At 37.3% G+C, this 18,038-nt stretch overlaps 1 protein-coding gene across 1 annotated transcript in view; it reads left to right on the top strand.

The window, feature by feature from the left end:
* The window catches only part of Arhgef38 (Rho guanine nucleotide exchange factor (GEF) 38), an 87,961-nt gene that overhangs the window by 20,508 nt on the left and 49,415 nt on the right, over positions 1 to 18,038 (top strand). The window contains exon 2 of the mRNA XM_013023727.1: positions 5,967 to 6,154. Coding sequence (XP_012879181.1) covers positions 5,967 to 6,154 — 188 coding nt within the window. The remainder of the gene's footprint in view (positions 1 to 5,966; positions 6,155 to 18,038) is intronic.

The following is an 18,038-nucleotide window of genomic DNA, read 5'->3' as shown; positions in this document are numbered from 1 at the left end:
GTGTGGATGCTTTTTCATTTCTGTAAAAGAGCGGAGTACTTCTCACATATCTGCCAAATCTAAGCAAGCTGCTCAGGACTCTAAATCCCAACCTCTGTTCTGACTTTCCTCCTACAGAAGCTATCCCAACGAACACAGCTTTCTATTCACTTTAGAGGCATGCATTTTTCTTGACAAGTTGGTAAGAATAAAACAATGGGATGACTGTTTTATATGGTGGAAAAGTTTCAAAGTACAGATGCTCCTTCATTTTTGAGTTCTATCCCAAATAAACTCATCATCAACTGAATATATAATAAGAGAAAGTAGCAATTAATACAACTAACTTACAGATATTATAGTTTAGCCTCGCTTACCTTAAATTTTCTCAGAACTTTTGTATTAGTCTACAATTGAGCAAAATAATCTAACTAAAAGCCTATTTTATAATGTGAATATCTTATTTGAAATAAGAGTGAAAAACAGGTTGGAGAGCATGCTTTCACATAATAGTCAATAAGTTGAGCTATGTAAGTTGGAGACTGTCTATAGAAGAAGATTCCCTTGCTTACAGAAATACTCAAAAATTGTATTATTTTGAAGATGCCAAGGAACTTCCACATACTTCTGTATGTCTTCATGATAAAACTGATGATTTTCATTCATTGCTTACAGATGAAGAAAATAAAATGCTGTGGAGATACTTTGTCGACAATAATCTGATTGCTCCGAATGGCAGCACTGATCTTAAATCTGAGCATCCTTGCCAGGCACTGGTGGCTCACTCTTGTAATCCTAGAAACTCAGGAGACAGCAGTGAGGAGGATCTCAATTAAGCCAGTTTTAAGCCAGCTTAGGAGGAAAAATCCACAAGACTTACCTCCATAAAACTGACAAAAAATAGGGTTGGAGGTGAGGTTCAAGTGGTAGAGTACCAGTTAAGCATGGAGGCAGTTGAGCAAGCATGAACTCCTGAGAATTCCATCACTTCAAAAACAAACAAACAACAACAACAGTGATAACCTTTCTCCAAGCCACAGCACATTTCTTCAACCACACTTGGTTGGGTAGGAATCACCATAGATGTTACCAACAAAATTTGGTTAAGTAGTGAAAATTCATTACTTCTAGAAAATAAAGTTGGAGTTGAAAGAAATAGAGGGTGAGAAGAGGGTAAGAAACTACATAGTAGTAGTATTTTCATATACAGTGGTACATTTTAGTTACAACAACTTAAATATCCTGTTTTTAATTTCAGTTTCATTTTTTAATATGATCTCTTCCACCTATTGGAAACTACTGGAAGACATTCATTCCTAAAGTTGCATTTTTCTTTTTTTTTCTCCCCCTTATAATTAGCATCTTTTTTTTCTTTATCCAGAAATAAAGGTCTTTTGTTGCTGACTGCTGACTACAGTGATATTGACTGGCAATATTATTCTACAAATATTTTTATATGTACAAATGTGGTTTAACTAAAAGGTAAAAGAATTTAAAGACAGAGAGGGATATTATAAAAATAAAACTTGGTGTCTACAATACATTGCATAGTTTGTTGGTTTAAGAAATGCAAACATATGAAGTGTTTAGAGATATGATCATAAAATGATGCAAGACAAGTCTTTGTTCCTGCAATAAACTTGAGTCAAAAGTGCAAACAAATATATCTCATAATGTTGCTCGAATCTGGATGGTCAGAGAAGGTTTTTTATACCAGAAAGGAGAAGTTTCTGAAGTTGAGTATCTTGGCTGATTGAAACTTTATTTCAATACATCATTTTAGACAAGTTTCTGGGAAGTAATAGAACATGTAAGAAATTTTTTATTAAGAAAATATCCATGTAGAGAGGTAGAGCAAGATGACAGATTAAAAGCTACCTCCATTTGACTCTGTAAATAAGAAGTCTCATGGTAACAGACATTATGTTGGAAGGAGAGTAAGAGTGAAAGAGCATCAGGAATCACAAAACAGGGACAGGACAGAGGAAAAGTAGGAAATAGTCTATATCTCCAACCTGAGCTTTCCTGGGAGAGAAGAAATAAAAGGCACAACAGGAAGGTAAACCAGTTGGCCCTGGTGGGAGACTTAGTAGACCTAGCCATGGGGTAAGCCCAAACTTCCCACATGTATTACAGATTTGGTGTGACAGTGATTATTCCTGCATAGCAGGTTGGCATTGGAGAATAGAGACATTTTGGGGTTCCCACCACGCTAAGCGCTTTAGCCAGGTGTGATCTTAAGAGAAAACCTAGTGTTTGAGACTCAGATATTCTGAGGACATGAAAACAAGGAACACTCATGGCTCATTAAGCCTGGGATGCCATGGCCAAAGTGGGTGAGAATGGCCACAAATGGGGTAGGGTCGATATGGACCAAGGGGGAAGTTTAAGCACCAGAGAGCTTGGGCAATGATAGAATCAATGATCAGTGTTCCCATTCTCCCAGAAAAGGCATGAGTCCTATAGCCAGATGTTTGTTGTAGAGACACCACTCTGAGCCCATGGCTGGCAGCGTTTGGCCTCCTCCTCACAGCTATGTAGGGGTTGATACTGAGCAGAAGTGAGAACTCTGAGCCCAGGCTCCGTACACAATGTGCTTTGCCAAGACTTTTCGCTCTGAAAAGGATGTTTACCAGGGAGTGAGGTCTGAAAACGCCGACTGACAGTACTGAGGGGCCTGTGGAGCAAGAGGAAGCCTACATGGTCAACAGTCTACATTGCTCCTTGTGGGCAGCCATGGCCCCAGTAGACAAAGGATGTTTCTAAAGTAAAAGCAGCCTTGAGGTGGTCAACTGACATTGTACTCACCTCACACTTACCTTACATATAGCAGCTTCAGCCTGTACACGAGGAACTAGTGTACAGGAACTACAGCTAGATTTTTTCTCTCCTTCTTTCTAAAAGTCTTGGTTGTCCAACATTTGATCTAGTATAATTCACTGTTGCATTCTCCACAGATGTTTGATTGCTAAGATTTTGCTTGAACTCCTAAAATTAGTGGAGCCGGAAGAGACAAGCTTATTACTTCTCAAAGTGTCTGTTCACATTCTTGGGTCAACCTCTTTACACGGAATCATTAACTCTCCTGGTAAACATTTCACCTTTTAACTTGCTTTGTGGAGTCGCCAAAAGTACACCTTCCTTTACTTCCTTTTGCATACACTGTGACCTGTATTTTTCCGCCTGTGGATCCTGTACAGAACGTTTTGTAGAGTTTTACATTCTCAGAAGTGTCAACATTGAAGATGTCCTACCTATTAGCTACTAGAATTGTATTAATGTTAAATGAAACAAAATTGCTTATGCAACTGAGGAGACTAATATGGAAATTAAGCTTCAAGCTTGAAGCAAGTTTATTTACACACACACACACACACACACACACACTTGCTGATTTCTTGGTTTATTTTCTGCATTGATAATATAGTTTTTGGTAGCTTTCATATTTTTACAGTGCTTTAGGCACTTGAAGCTACATAGTTTTCTTTTCTTTTTTTTGGGGGGGGTCCAGTCATGGGGCCTGAACTCTGGGCCTGGGCGCTGTCCCTCAGCTCTTCAGCTCAAAGCTAGCACTCTACTACTTGAGCCACAGTGCCACTTCTGGATTTTTTTTTCTGCTTATGTGGTGCTGAGGAATCAAACCCAGGGCCTCATGCATGCAAGGCAAGTGCTCTACCATTGAGCCACCTTCACAGCCCAACCACATAGTTTTCTTATCTCAATACTTCATAGAAAACCATCAACATCTCCTCAGTACTATAATTTTTAACTAAAACTCTTGGGCTCATAGTTCAATAATTTTGAAATAATAAGATACACATAATATTGGAGATGAGCCATGAAAAAAATCATAATTAAATTTAGTTAATCTACACTGACTCACTTTGTGAATTAAAAGAAAACCCCACAATCATGTGTGATAGTTTTTCATTTCATTGTCTGAGTATTACCCATTGATAGTGAGGGGTAATTAATTTTACTAACAGGGACAAGCAAAATTGGAAAGGACTTTCCTTAATTAAAATCTTCCTTTAATTCAAAAGCAAACATGTCTAGAAGTTCTGAACTGTATTTATATACAGGCTGAAGGCCTACTTTAAAGACTAGGGATCTAGAAAGGGATGTTTTAAAGAAGCCATGATAACTATTCTAACTTGGGTGAGGTGGTATCTCAATGTTGTTTTGATTTGCATTCTTTTATGGCTAGGGAGGTTGAGCATTTCTTCATGTGTCTATTGGCCATTCTTATTTCCTCTTCAGAGAAGTTTCTCTGTAAGTCTTTAGCCCACTTAATTATTGGGCAGTTGTTTCTTTGAAGATTTGTTGTTGGGGGATTTAATTTTTTGAGTTCCAGATATAATTTAGATATGATACCCTTGTCCGTTGTATGGCTAGTGAAGATCTTCTCCCAATCCGTGGGCTTACTATTGATCTCGCTAGCTATGTCCTTTGCCATGCAGAATTGCCATGCAATTTAATGCAATCCCATTCGTCCAACCTTTCTTTGATTTGTCGTGTTTCTGGATCTCTTTTAAGAAAATTTCGGCCTGCACCAAGGAGACCTAGGGTTTCCTCCTGTTCCATCCTGTAATGTTTTCAGGGTGTCTGCTTTGACTCCGAGGTCTTTAATCCATTTGGAGTTCATTTTGGTGTAGGGTGATATATAAGGATCTAGTTTTAGTTTTCTACAAGTGATTAACCAGTTTTTCCAGCACCATTTACTGAAGAGCGTGTCTTTCTTCCATTCTTTTTTTTTAGCTCCCTTATCAAAGATTAGATGGCTATAGGTCTGTGGGTTCATTTCTGGGTTTTCAATTCTATTCCATTGGTCCTGAGGTCTGTTCTTGTGCCAGTACCAAGCTGTTTTGATTACTATGGCTTCCACCTCACCTCAGTTAGAAAGGCTATAATCAAGAACTCTAATAACAACAGATGCTGGAGGGGATATGGACAGAAGGGAACCTTATGTTGGTGGGTGTGTAAACTTGTTCAACCACTTTGGAAAGCAGTATGGACGTTCCTCAAAAGACTTCACATAGAGCTTCCCTATGACCCAGCAATCCCACTTTTGGACATTTACCCAAATGATCACAAACAAGACCAGACTAAAGCTACCAGCACAACTATGTTTATTGCAGCATTATTTACCATAGCTAAGATATGGAACCAATCCAGGTGCCCCTCAGTAGATGAATGGATCGAGAAAATGTGGTATATATACACAATGGAATTCTATGCCTCCATCAGAAAGAATGACACCGTGCCATTTGTTAGGAAATGGAAAGACTTGGAAAAAATTATCTTAAGTGAAGTAAGCCAGGCCCAAAGAAACATAGGTCCCATGGTTTCCCTTATTTGCAATAACTAGTATATGTCTGGGACAAGCAGAAACGGTCAGATAAGTTGATGTTAGGCAAAATGAACCCCCAGATAAGGACTCAAATGTTTTTTCTTTCTTGCTATTGTTTCTAACATATTTATAAGATGATTTCTTTATTGCTTTGTATGTCCCTCCCCCATGGTATAACCCCTTTTTCACTGTATTTGATGTTGGTATAATTTGTGGAGGGAAAGGGAAAAAACAAATTGTTTTAATATGGATACAGGTGGACCCATTGCAACAATGAGATGTACAAGACGTTATATCGAAAAATGAACTTTACAACTTTGGCAGGGTAGGGGCGGGGGAGATGGGAAGGCAGGGATGGGACGGGGAAACAAAGGAGGAGGCAACAATGCTTGATAAGAAATGTACTCATTACCTTGCTCATGTAATTGCAAACCCTCTATACGGTATTTTCACAATAAAAAAACTTGTTAATTTAAAAAAAGAAGCCATGATATGCTGATCACATAATGACTTGTTAGAACAGCTTGTTCTTTGCTAAAGCTTTCTCCTTGCTACCAACTATTCACATTATTTGTATTGAAAGGAAGAGAGATCTCAGTAGGGGTTTTCATTTAATAGAAATGTTTTTATTTAATAGAAAAGATGACCCCACAAACCGAGTGTTCTGCGGCTGAGCTCTCAGCTCCCGAAGAAGAGCATCAGATGAGGAAGATGATGGCAAAAAGGGCAAAAATCATCAAGGAGCTGATCCAGACAGAAAGGGACTATGTCAACGATTTGGAGCTGTGCCTTCAGGAAGTGGTTCAGCCCCTGAGGAACAAACAGGTAGCTGCAAATTTGAGCTTGTTTTTGCTTTTCACGTTTTTTTCTTCTATATCCTAAATAGGATATGGAGTTATTTCATGCATCCATTCCTCACTCATTTTATTAAGTAATTGATACATGATTGGCACCGATTCTTAGCACTAGAGTTACTGTTTACTACCAGTTATTAAAATTCTCTCTTTCAGTATGCACAACATTCAGAAGCAGTGTTTGTGTTTCTCCATATATAACCCTTCTTGAAATGTTAGAACATCAATCTGGCATATAAATTAGGAGATACCAGTATAGGTGACAGTATCCCAGATATCAAAGCCATTGGTATTTGAGTTTTAAGACCATGTACAAAGAAGAGCAATAAATCAGGCATGAGGGTCTTCATAGAAGACTTCATAGCAGTTATGATGAATGATTTTTTATTGATTACTTACTATGGTCAAATTCTCTTCCAAGAACTTTCACGGTATTCTCATTTAATCTTTCTTAAAGGTCTAAGCTTTGATTAAGTAAAGAATGATTGGAAACTTATATAACTTACAAATATTTGTATAAGTCCTGGGGTAGTTAATTGTGCCACTAGTTCACTACCTCATCATTTCTCCAATAGCTCCTTCATCTCCTCAATAACTGCCTTCTAACTGCCAGGCTATGCACACTACCCACCTGTTAGCAGTTAGTGTCCAGATATATAAATTAACAGAAACAGTTTTCAGGTCACCATGGGAACTATCTTAATTGAACCTGAGGTAAACCACTTAGCTTAAACCTGAAGTAACATAAGTAAATATTTCACATGTATATGTTAGGCTGGGAGGAGATATTCAGAAGCCATCTGATCCTTCAACTTTTCTTTATGTAAACTGAAATTTAAACCACTCCCTATAAAGACAAGGCCTTTTCATGTAAGTGAGGACTAGATGATGGAAGTTGAAAGCTGAGAAAGGCACTAGTGTTAGTTAACTCCTCTGAGTCCACAGTGCCCAAATGAATAACTAGATCCAGCCTTGAGTAGCAATAGTGTTGTGATCATCATGATAACCAGCATCGTCTCCACTGTAGTGCTTCTCTACAAACTAAAAGCAGGAGTATTGTGAGATGAGTATTGCAAAGATGAATAAAGTACCCACAGCATTCTGTGTTGAAGTATTTGGTGGAGAAATGAGTTTTAGTCATTTACTATCCAAATAAGAGAGACTGTGTGTTTTGGCAGTGAATCAAAATAAATCAAACCAGAGCATGCAAATCCAGCTATGGATTAGGTTTTATGCATAAGGAGAAGACAAAGGGGAAAGAAAATCAGAATTAGAGGAATTTAGTATGTATTTTTTTCTTTCAACTCCTAAAACTCATATAGAAGGAAAGTATCAAAGATCTCAAGGGAGCTACAGAGTCCTTCTGCTACTCAGTTTCCTCCCCTAGAAACAAGCTGCATTACCAGTTTCTTGACACCTTTCCAAGAATATCCTTTTTATAGGCATGTATGTTAGAATATACACTTAGATTTTATTTATGTAACAAGAAAGTTATGTGTACTTATTTTGGATCTGTAGCCTAATTGTGTGCATTATGCCTAAAATAATTGTAGGTTCTGGAAAATAATTGTAAAGGACCTTATAATTTCAGATCAACAAAACTCAGAAGTTCCAGTTAAAATGTGGGAATACTATATGGCAACAGGTTTGTAATTGGAAAATTAATATAAAAAGAAACAAATCACTTATAGTCCTGCTACTCAGAACTAAGAGCTATAAAAACTTGGGCTTATCTAGACATACATACAAATACTGAAATATTTTCTGTGATTGGAACCATTTGGAACTTTTCTTTGCCAATAATGTATTTACATAATTTATTTTCAACCATAAATACACCACATTAATTTACATGCAAAATATTTTCTGTCACCTATTAAGGGACCATTACATTTGAGGAGAATAATATTGTTTTCTCTAAATTTCAGACACTCAATATACCATGGTGCTCAGTGCTAATACAAATATCTAGGCTAATGGCAGGTTGTTTCAGTGTCTTGACAGCAGAGAACAATTGTTCTGTGTGACATATATTAAATTTACTGGCATTATAATAATTCTATCACAAAATGAGTAGGGCAGAGCCTGAGAATATAAAAGAAAGAGATGCTTCATAATTTTACTTTCACAATTTAAAAATTTGTAGTTTAGACCTAAAATATATTCCTTCTTGGTAGACTTGACTGGCTGCAGCTTTTTTTCCTTTGCATGTGCTGGGGTTTGAACTCTGGGCCTGGGTGCTGTCCCTGAGCTGTTTTGCTCAAGGCTGATGCTCTACCACAGTGCCACTTCTGGCTTTTCTGTGATTAATTCAAAATAAGAGTCTCACGGATTTTTCTGTCTCAGTTCTCAGTCTCTTGAGTAGCTAGGATCATAGCCAGTAGCCACCAGCGCCAAGTGATTATTGCTTTCTTAAAGTCAACTGCTTTCTAAAATGTAGTCTCTTTCATTAACCAGGTTTAAACTAAGAGACTGCTCTAAAGTAAATGAAATCACTAAGCTGATTTCTTGTAGATGGATCTTTGTGGGTTTTTTTTTGGGGGGGTCTGGTCATGGGGCCTGAACTCTGGGCCTGGGCGCTATCCCTCAGCTCTTCAGCTCAAGGCTAGTGCTCCACCACTTGAGCCACAGCACCACTTCCGGCTTTTTTCTTTTTGCTTATGTGGTGCTGAGGAATCGAACCCAGGGCCTCAGGCATGCAAGGCAAGCGCTCTACCACTGAGCCACCTTCCCAGCCCCTTGTAGATGGATCTTATTTGTACAATGATCATGTTTTCCTCATAACATATTTTACCCCCATATCAACACCCAATGTACAAGTACCATTGTTTTGCAAGATGCTACTATTGGAGGAAATAGGGAAATGGCATAAAGCTTGTCTCTGTATAATTTTTTACAACTGCATATGAATCTACAATTATTTCAAAATGAAAAATTTCAAAAGCTAATGCCCTTATTTTCTCACCTTCTTCCATTTCTTTAACTGAATTATCCTTCTAAATATATACAATTTTATATGAAAGTATGGCATTCTCTTGCCTTTTGTCTCTTTCACTCTCTTTAACTTTCTGATTCTCTGTTTATTTTTGAATTCAGATAAGGGGGGGGGACACAGAATCGAGGGAGAAAGGATAAACAAATTCAACAGTGGTACTCAGTAGTTTGGACTCAGAGATGTAGCAATGACATTTTTGGCATCAGAGTGTATATTAGGTTGTTTGGAAGAAATTTTATTATGCATAATAATCTCCTATGTATCTGGCCCTTCTTTCATGATATGATCAAAATATCAGAAATCCCTCCATACTATAAAACAGAGGGCAAGGCCAGCTAAGCATTTTCCCTTCTCTTCTTCTCCATTGAGTCTTTCCCACTGCAGACTCCAGCAGCCCTTGCGGTCAAACTCCTCAGCCACAAGACCTCAAGGTATTAGTGAACATTGAGTTCTAATCCAGAATGATAACATGAAGATCCCAGAAATCAAAAGGCTGCTATCTTAGATAAAAGCCCAAGAAAAAGCAAAGCAATTGCAACTAACTATAATTGATATACTGTATCAATGACTTGAAATACATTTGAATTACATATTCTGCTTTATACTAGTTTTTCTGAGCTCATACACTGACTTTAAAGGTTTATATTCTTGCTGCCAGTCTACTTTAAATATTGATACAGATATCTATTAATCATAACATCACATCACAATGAAGAATTCTATGATCTCCATGGCCAGGTTTGAGCTCCATGCTTTTTTCACACATCAAATCATTTTCTTTTCTATGGGGAATCACAGCATTTTTAGTTTTGTCAAAACTAAGAAAGAATATGTCAAAATTTCCTCAAAGTTTCTTCAGGAGGAAGCAGAAGGGCTTACCTTATTTGACATAACAACGACAAAACTCTGAGTGGAATTCCAGCATTTATTATGTAATCAGGGCCATTGCTCCTCCATGATAAGGTCAGATACTGGAAGTCATGTTTAAAAAATAAAACAATGAAGAATAAACCTCAGTAAGGTTCTCTTTGCTTTGTGAAATTTACTAGTAAAGTTGGAGAAAATAATAGTGGTGAAATGTCAAATTAACAAATGGTAACTACACAGAACATTTCCCCCAAGGAGAATAGTTTTGTCACCCTGGATGACATACAGTTTGGTGTCAGATATTGAGTTTAGAGTTAGCAGAGTCTGAAAGTGATACATCAGTGTTCTGCGTGAAAAATAAATGGCCATAGTAGGGCTTGAATTCAGGACTTGGCTTGTTTGCTTGGTTGGTTTAATCAGCTTGTGCTCTGCCATCTGAATCATACCACTATTCCTGCTTTTTTGCTAGTCATTTTAGAGATGGAATTATAAAATGTAAAGGATGAACAAGTTACATCTAAGACAAAATACCTACAAGAATATGACAGGAAAGACACATATATTTCTCATCAACTTCCCAAAGACCATCTGCCTAGATGGGGACTCAACGGACAGCCAGCATGAGGCAGGCTGTGAGTATCTGTGTTGTGAAAGTGTTAACACAGTGTTGTGAAACGCCAGTGATGTAGAGGTGAGATGATTCCTCCAGGCACAGATGCCCTTGCCTCCAATGATGAAAGATGATGTTGTTGATCGCTTTGTTGATACCAGTGATAACTCCAATATCAACTTTATTTGTATGAACCATCAACAATCCTTGCAAAAACTGAAGCTCAGATGAAGATGAAGGAAATATGAATACTGGATATGTTTCAAATCTAAGATGCAAGATTAGAATGCTCATCAAGGCAAAATAATCACATAGCTGCTGACATACTCATACTGGATAGTGATGAAAACTTAAATGATGTGACATCATACAAATCCTACATCTACGAATAAAAAGTTGATGCAGAGTGCTAGTCTCACAAGAGACATGGACAATTTTGTTGTTGGTGGTGGTGGTGAAGTCAAACACAAAACTGTATGCCTAATTTGGGGTGTTGTGGTAGCAGTAATAACAAAAACAAAAGCCAGTTTGGAGCATCATTACAGCATGAAACATGCTAAACTCAATGAATTTAGAAGTCAAATGTTCTTCATATGACCATCAGTAGAACAATGGAAATCAGTGCTCTTAAATCACAAACTGCTTTCCCTAAGGCCTTGCAACAGAGCAAACATATTCACACAAGCAGTGTGGAGAATAAGAGAGCTGATGCTTTGTGTAGAGGTGGAGTTAGTGAATGAATGCATGATGGCCACAGCAAAATTGCTAGCACTGGATAAAGAAAACTGGTTTCAGAAGGTGAACTTGTCAAGAAGATCACGGACTTAGCAGAAGATACTGAAAAAAAAAAACACTAAAGGATTTTGCAGATTATCAATTATTCTCTTTGATTTGTGGTGAGACAAGCATCACATGTTAACAAATACTGCCCAACTAGTCATTTCCATTCAGGGAATGATTTCAGAGTTTATAGAATTCAAGCACTGGGGAGATGGTTTTACCTAGCTTTCCATTCATCCTTGCTTTGTCACTGAATGATTTCTTGTTGTAGGTTATCAGACACATCTTCCTGTGCCACACTGGATAGTATAGCATAGATACTTAGTTCCATTTCCTAATTTTTCTACTGCCTAAAGTCGTTTAACAAATGCCTCCATTAGTTTCACACATTCACAAGCATATTCAAGTGTCACAGAAGGCACTGGTCCATTCACGGTAGGGAAATAAACCATATTATTCCTGTGAGTTGTGCTTTCCACAACTTCAATTTAGTTTCAAATAATCTCATGTTTGAAAAAAGATAGATGAGAAGCTGGTTGGGGCTCTGCAAGTTGATGCTGAGCTCTAAGAGGTACGTAGTAATATTCACCATGAATGCCAGATCACACAGTCACTTGCTACCACTGAGTTCCCAGACAGGTTTTCTCTCCATCTCCACAAGCTGCTTGACTCCACCCAGCAGTTCATAAACCTTGTGAGCATTGTCCTGTGACTTAGCTGCCACACTTCTCAGTGATAAACAAGACCACCTGCATGACGCTACTTTTGACATCACATTGTGGCACTGAGACTTTCTTGTATAATGCGGCAGCATATAATTAAACTTTCAAGACTGAGACAATTCAATTCTTTCTTGGCCAATGCAATCCACCCTTTCTGTGAGCCAGTCATGGCTGGACTTCCAGCTGTAGTAAGGCCACACACTTTTCAAATGTTAGTTCAAGATTCTCATTTAAAAAGCAAGTCTCACGAACAAGTCTTTACCTCATGTAGTGTCACACATGGCTTCCAATGACATAGACATGAACTGAAATATGCGTTTATGTTAGGAACAACTTCACTACTCTGAGTTCTTTTCAAACTTACCAAAGAATCAATTATGCTCAAGACAGGGGCAAACTTAGAAAAGGAGCTATGAGTAGCAGCAGCATCAATACCAGCTATCATCACCTGCTTTACCAAAAGGAAGCAGTTCTAGGCATCACATTAGTGATGAGTTAATCAAATGTTTGACCAAATAGTGCAAGTTAGTTTTTAAGTTAATAATTTTGTATGGCCCTTGAATATTATAAGTATTCAATTGTCTTTGGCAATTGAATTCTAGCTAGACCCGAAGTCCAACATACATGGATCATACTCAGGCACAAGCCTAGGTAGGATACAAGACCTTATTTCAAAAAGTAACCAACAATAGTAGGGCTCAGTGGTAAGAGTATGTGCCTAGCAATTGTGAAGATCTGAGTTCAAACCCCAATGCCTCCAAAACCAAAGCAATAAAAAAAATCTAGCAGGTCAGAAAAAAAGCATCTGTTGGAAAAAATACAATCCTTTATTAACATTTATGTAAATAGTTTAGCTACATACAAGGTTAATGATTATATAATCTAATTATTTTAGGTCCTATAGAATTTCTTGTTAGAGATGCAAAACCTCTCTCAACTATGAAAAGATAGATTATAATGCAAAGCAATAGTTGCTAAGTGCAGATAATAAGTGCAATTGGAATTCATGGAAGAGACAAATCATTTTTGGACAGATTAACTGGCCTATATTTCATGAGGAGTGTGATATTTTATTGAATATGCAAATTGTCTACAATGCCTGCTGCTGAGTTCTCTGTGAGAAGAAAGGAAGTTTATGCCACTGTTCTGCCCTAGAAGTTTATAATCTGGTCAAGAAAATGACTCATAAACACATAGAAGCACAAATAATAATTGCCAATCTATTTCATGATGGTAGAAATTATCCACAAGGCAATTCATGATTGGTTCTGCTAATTAGTTATAAAGCAACTAACTGCTTTCAACATTAGCAGAAGGAAGCACTTAATTTGTCTTACCTATTAGCAGAATATGAAAGAAACACTTCCTTTTGTCTTTCAGAGCTCCATATACTGCATCTTTCTTTCTACCACTCTAGCTGCCTCTTCTCCATCCCCCTTTAATGGTTGAGTCTCATCTCTCTGAATACTAACTAGTTCAGGGCTCAGACTGGCTGTGTTTACATTCACTATGTTGGGATAAGATCAGATCCCATTGCTTTAAATCCCACATAACAGATTGACATTTAAAACAGTTTGGATTTGCACTCAGGCATGCTCTCTAACCTTTTGCTTTCTGACATACTTCTAAGATGCTAGTCCCATACCTTTAGACTTCCTACCCTCCAGAACTTTAATAAATAAATCCCTGTTCTTTATGATAAACTGTAAGATCCTAGATGATCCCTCATGTAGAATCTGACTCCTCTATGTCTGCCTTCTGGTCTTCTCACTGTTCCTCGCACACATCAACACTGCTGTTACAAGCCCTTTGCTCTTGCTGTTTTCTTTGCCTTGAATGATCTTCCTCAGTAAAACTACATGACTTGAATGTCTTAATCTGTCTTAGATTGGGCGCCTATTGAAAAAGATGCAGATAAAAGAATTACAAATGAAGCCATATCTTTTTTTTTTAATCCAAGCTCATTCTCATTCCTCTTCAATTCCTAAACTAACTTTCTCAAGTACTTTTTTTATTTTGTAAAAGTTTTTTTCTGCCCTTTACCAAAAATAAACATTTCAGCATATCCAAGAAGGTTTTTTTGTTTGCTGTTCAATGGAAGAAATGATTAGGTGTTGAGTCAGTTCATTCCTATCATTTATCAGTAGTTTCTCTCAGCCATTAGACCTGAAGGATATGGTTAGTCTGTTAAAACCTTAGGAATACTATTATATGCTCTAAATATATATATATTATAACATCAGTTCAGCACTTCAGTGGTTGGTCTAAACAGTTTCCAAATTACTTTTCTTTTTCTTGTATTTTGACATTAGGACTCAAAGGTTATTCAATGCTTTTAAAAAGAATTTCTGAAGGTATCACAGAATAAACAAGCCCATTCCCCATGGCATCGTACTATATGGATGTAGTTTGTACTCTGAGCATCTCCCATAAATTCCAAGTATGAAAGGATGTATGTCCCCTGATCAAAGGCAGGCAAAAGAGACAAAGACAGAAAGACCCTGGTCTAATAACTTACTTTTCATTGAAGAATATTAAATATATGATCTTTACTTTTCTATTACTAGTCAAAATAAACCTCTTAATTCATGGACTTTTCAAATTTGATCACAGGCTCTCTTCTAGCCTTTCTTTGACTCTGTTGGTTCTGCCCATCCTCCTACACAGGTTGAGGTTTCTCCCAGAGCCCCAACCTTTCTGCAAAGGGGGGTTACATCTTTGTAGGTCTACCCACATTGATATCTTCTAGCCTGAATGCGTTTGGGGCAGCTATCAGATGACTTAGCTACTTAGCTACATGATTAGTTAGAAGACCTGCTGTCTAGCTGTGTTATTGATTCAACTTGTAGTTTGACTCAATTAGCCAGCTTAGAAACTAGTCTCACAGCGGGAAATTTCACACATACAAATAAATCAGCAGTTTGGCAAACCCTGATGAAATAATGGCTAGTTTACCCTGCAAAGCTTTGTAATCTAGAAGTCAACTATCTGAGTAAATGCCAGAGTAATTAGATAATTAGCCAAGCCCAGTGGCTGCTAGGACTTTCTGCCAACATCCTTTTTTCTACTTGATGCAATTTCCGTCTCCCAGCAGTCTACTTCTCAGATTCGCCACTAAAAAATAAAGTCAGACCCAATATTTCCATTTTACAAGTCTCCATTGGGTGTCTATTTTAAAATATGTATGCTATGCATTTGCAGCTTTCTTCCACTCTCACTTTGCTTTTTACATTCACAATATTGAGCTTTGACCAACTGGGCATTGATAACGGTATGATCTAGTTTGGGAAATATGTCTAGGTGTTACCTACACCACAGTTCTGTTAGATTGAGTTACATGACAAAAATGTAGAGACTTCAAATTGAACCCATTCTGAACCTGCATTGGATAGAAGGGTGGCAAAATTCAAGGAGTGCTTTGTGAGGTACCTATGGAATACAAAGTAATTCTATATTAATGATTATAGTCTTTGCTTATAGTCTTTGTAGTTTTATAAGTATGATTAATTTTACTTAGACATTTATACTTGGGAAATTTTGCATATGTTCACTATAAATTCAGTACTTTAAAAATGATTTTTACAATTGACATGTAAAAGCTGCATATATTAATGGTAGAAAACACAATGTTTTTAGTAAATGCATACATTCTGAAATGGCTAACTCAAGCAATTGAAAACATGCATTATCTCACATACTTACATTTCTGCGCGTATGGTGAGAACACTTAAAATCTACCCTCAGCAATTTTCAAGTCCAAAACATGTTTCAATTATCTGCAGCCATTTGAACAGTCGATCTCTTGAGCTTAGGCCTTTTTTATAACCAAACTTTTATGGCCTTGATGAACATCTCCCCAAGGCTTTCCATCCCCTTCCTCCGGCAATCATCGCTTCACTCTGTGTGTACAAGTCGACTTCTTTATACCCTACATTTAAGGGAAACCATGCAGTATTTGCTTTCTGTGCCTGATTTCTTTTAATTAATATTATGCCTAGGTTCATCCACATGGTAACAAATGACAGGGTTTCATTTGTTTTGAAGACTGAATAATATACCACTGTGCAAACACACCATTTTTATCCACTTCAGGACAGGCACTGAAGTTGGCTAAATGTCTTGGCTATTGTGAATACTGCTATCAGGAACATAAAAGTAGAAAAATGTTTCTTTGACATTCTGATTTTGATTCCTTTGGGTATAGATCTAGTCGTGGGTTCCTGGGTAATTTGGTAGTTTTAATATTTTTTATGTATTTCCATATCATTTTCCACCAGTGGTATAAAAGGCCTCCTGTTCTCCTTTGCCCATAATTAGTTCTTAGCATTTTTGTTGAAAATCAACTGACCAAAATGTGTGGGTTTACTTCTAGGTTCTCTATTTTGCTCCGTTGTATATGTGTCTCATTTTATGCCAGAAATGTTCTGGTTTAATTAGGGTTGTTTTATAGTAGATTTGAAAAGCTCTTAAAACCCGTCAGACAATAATGAAAGAAACACAAATAAATGGAAATATATCAAATGTTCATAGACTGAAAAGAATTGTTGAAATAGCTGTTCTATCATAGTGACTTAGAGATTTCTATCAAAATTCCAAACACTTTTTTTCATAGAAGTACAAAATACAATCTTAAAATTCACATGTGAGGGAAGCTAGGAGGAGGGCATAGGATCAGAGGGAAACAGGAAAAATACAACAGAGAAGCCCATCAGCTGCACTGGACATTGATAAAAATGAACTAAGCAACTCAAGGGCAGCGATGAGAGGGAGGGAATGCCAGGGAAAGAGGGAACAGCTGACACTAGGCAAAAGGAAAGAAATGCACATATCACCCAATGTGGAAGAAATAGCTATATTGTCAAAACTTATAGAATTCACAAACTTTATAGACCAAGATAATGACAATTTGCCTTGTGAAGGTTAAAATGTGTTTTTGACTTTAACTATCACTATCCTACAGTACTGTGAAATTTGTGTCATTTAGGTAATCACTTAATCTCAATAAAAAGTTATTTTTAAAAAACTCTACAGAGAATGTCCCTTTGATCTGGGACTTGAAAAACTGCTACTATTTCATCAAAATGAGGAGAGCACAGCTATATCAGACATACATAATAGCATGAGCAAAGGCAGGGTTAAGGAGGAAAGCTGAAGTGGTCTGTGAGCTATTAGTTGTCTTGCATTAAAAAAAGAACAATATAACTTTCCCACAATCATTTGGGACTTTTTTGTTTGTTTTTGGTTGGTTGTGAGGCTTGAACTGTGTTTGGGCATTGTCCCTCAGCTCTTCAGCTCAAGGCTAGCACTCTACCGCTTGAGCCACAGTGCCACTTCCAGTTTCCTGGTAGTTAATTAGAGATGTCTCACCAACTTTCCTTGCCCAGGCTGGCTTTGAACCACAATCCTTAGATCTCAGCCTCCTGAGTAGCTAGGATTATAGGCCTGAGCCACCAACGCCCAAATAAGGAAATTATCACTCATCTCTTTAATTAAGTACTTTTTCCTAGCTAAATCTGTGACATAGACCATTTAATTCTTTGTATAGTATACACTGTGCAATATTGATCATATTGATGCTCTAACTGCATACATTTTACATGTGGCTAATTATGTAAAATGTAATTTTTACATGTGGCTGAATCTAAGCTTGTGTTTTATCGTCAAGTTGCTTTGTGATTAAAATGGAAAGCTTCTCTTACTGAGGCACTCATCCCAAACTTGCTGATTCTGTATCAGTATTAGTATTAGAAAAATACCAAAAAGCATATCACAAGTGACTCCAACATCATGCTTGGAAAGAAAGAAAGGAAGGAAGGAAGGAAGGAAGGAAGGAAGGAAGGAAGGAAGGAAGGAAAGAAGGGAAGAAAGAAAGAAGAAAGGA

This window comes from Dipodomys ordii, unplaced genomic scaffold (genome assembly GCF_000151885.1).
Source record: "Dipodomys ordii isolate 6190 unplaced genomic scaffold, Dord_2.0 Scaffold70, whole genome shotgun sequence".
NCBI classification, from domain to species: Eukaryota; Metazoa; Chordata; class Mammalia; order Rodentia; family Heteromyidae; genus Dipodomys; species Dipodomys ordii.
The sequence above is the reverse complement of the archived record's forward strand: the minus strand, read 5'-3'. Positions and strand labels throughout refer to the sequence as shown.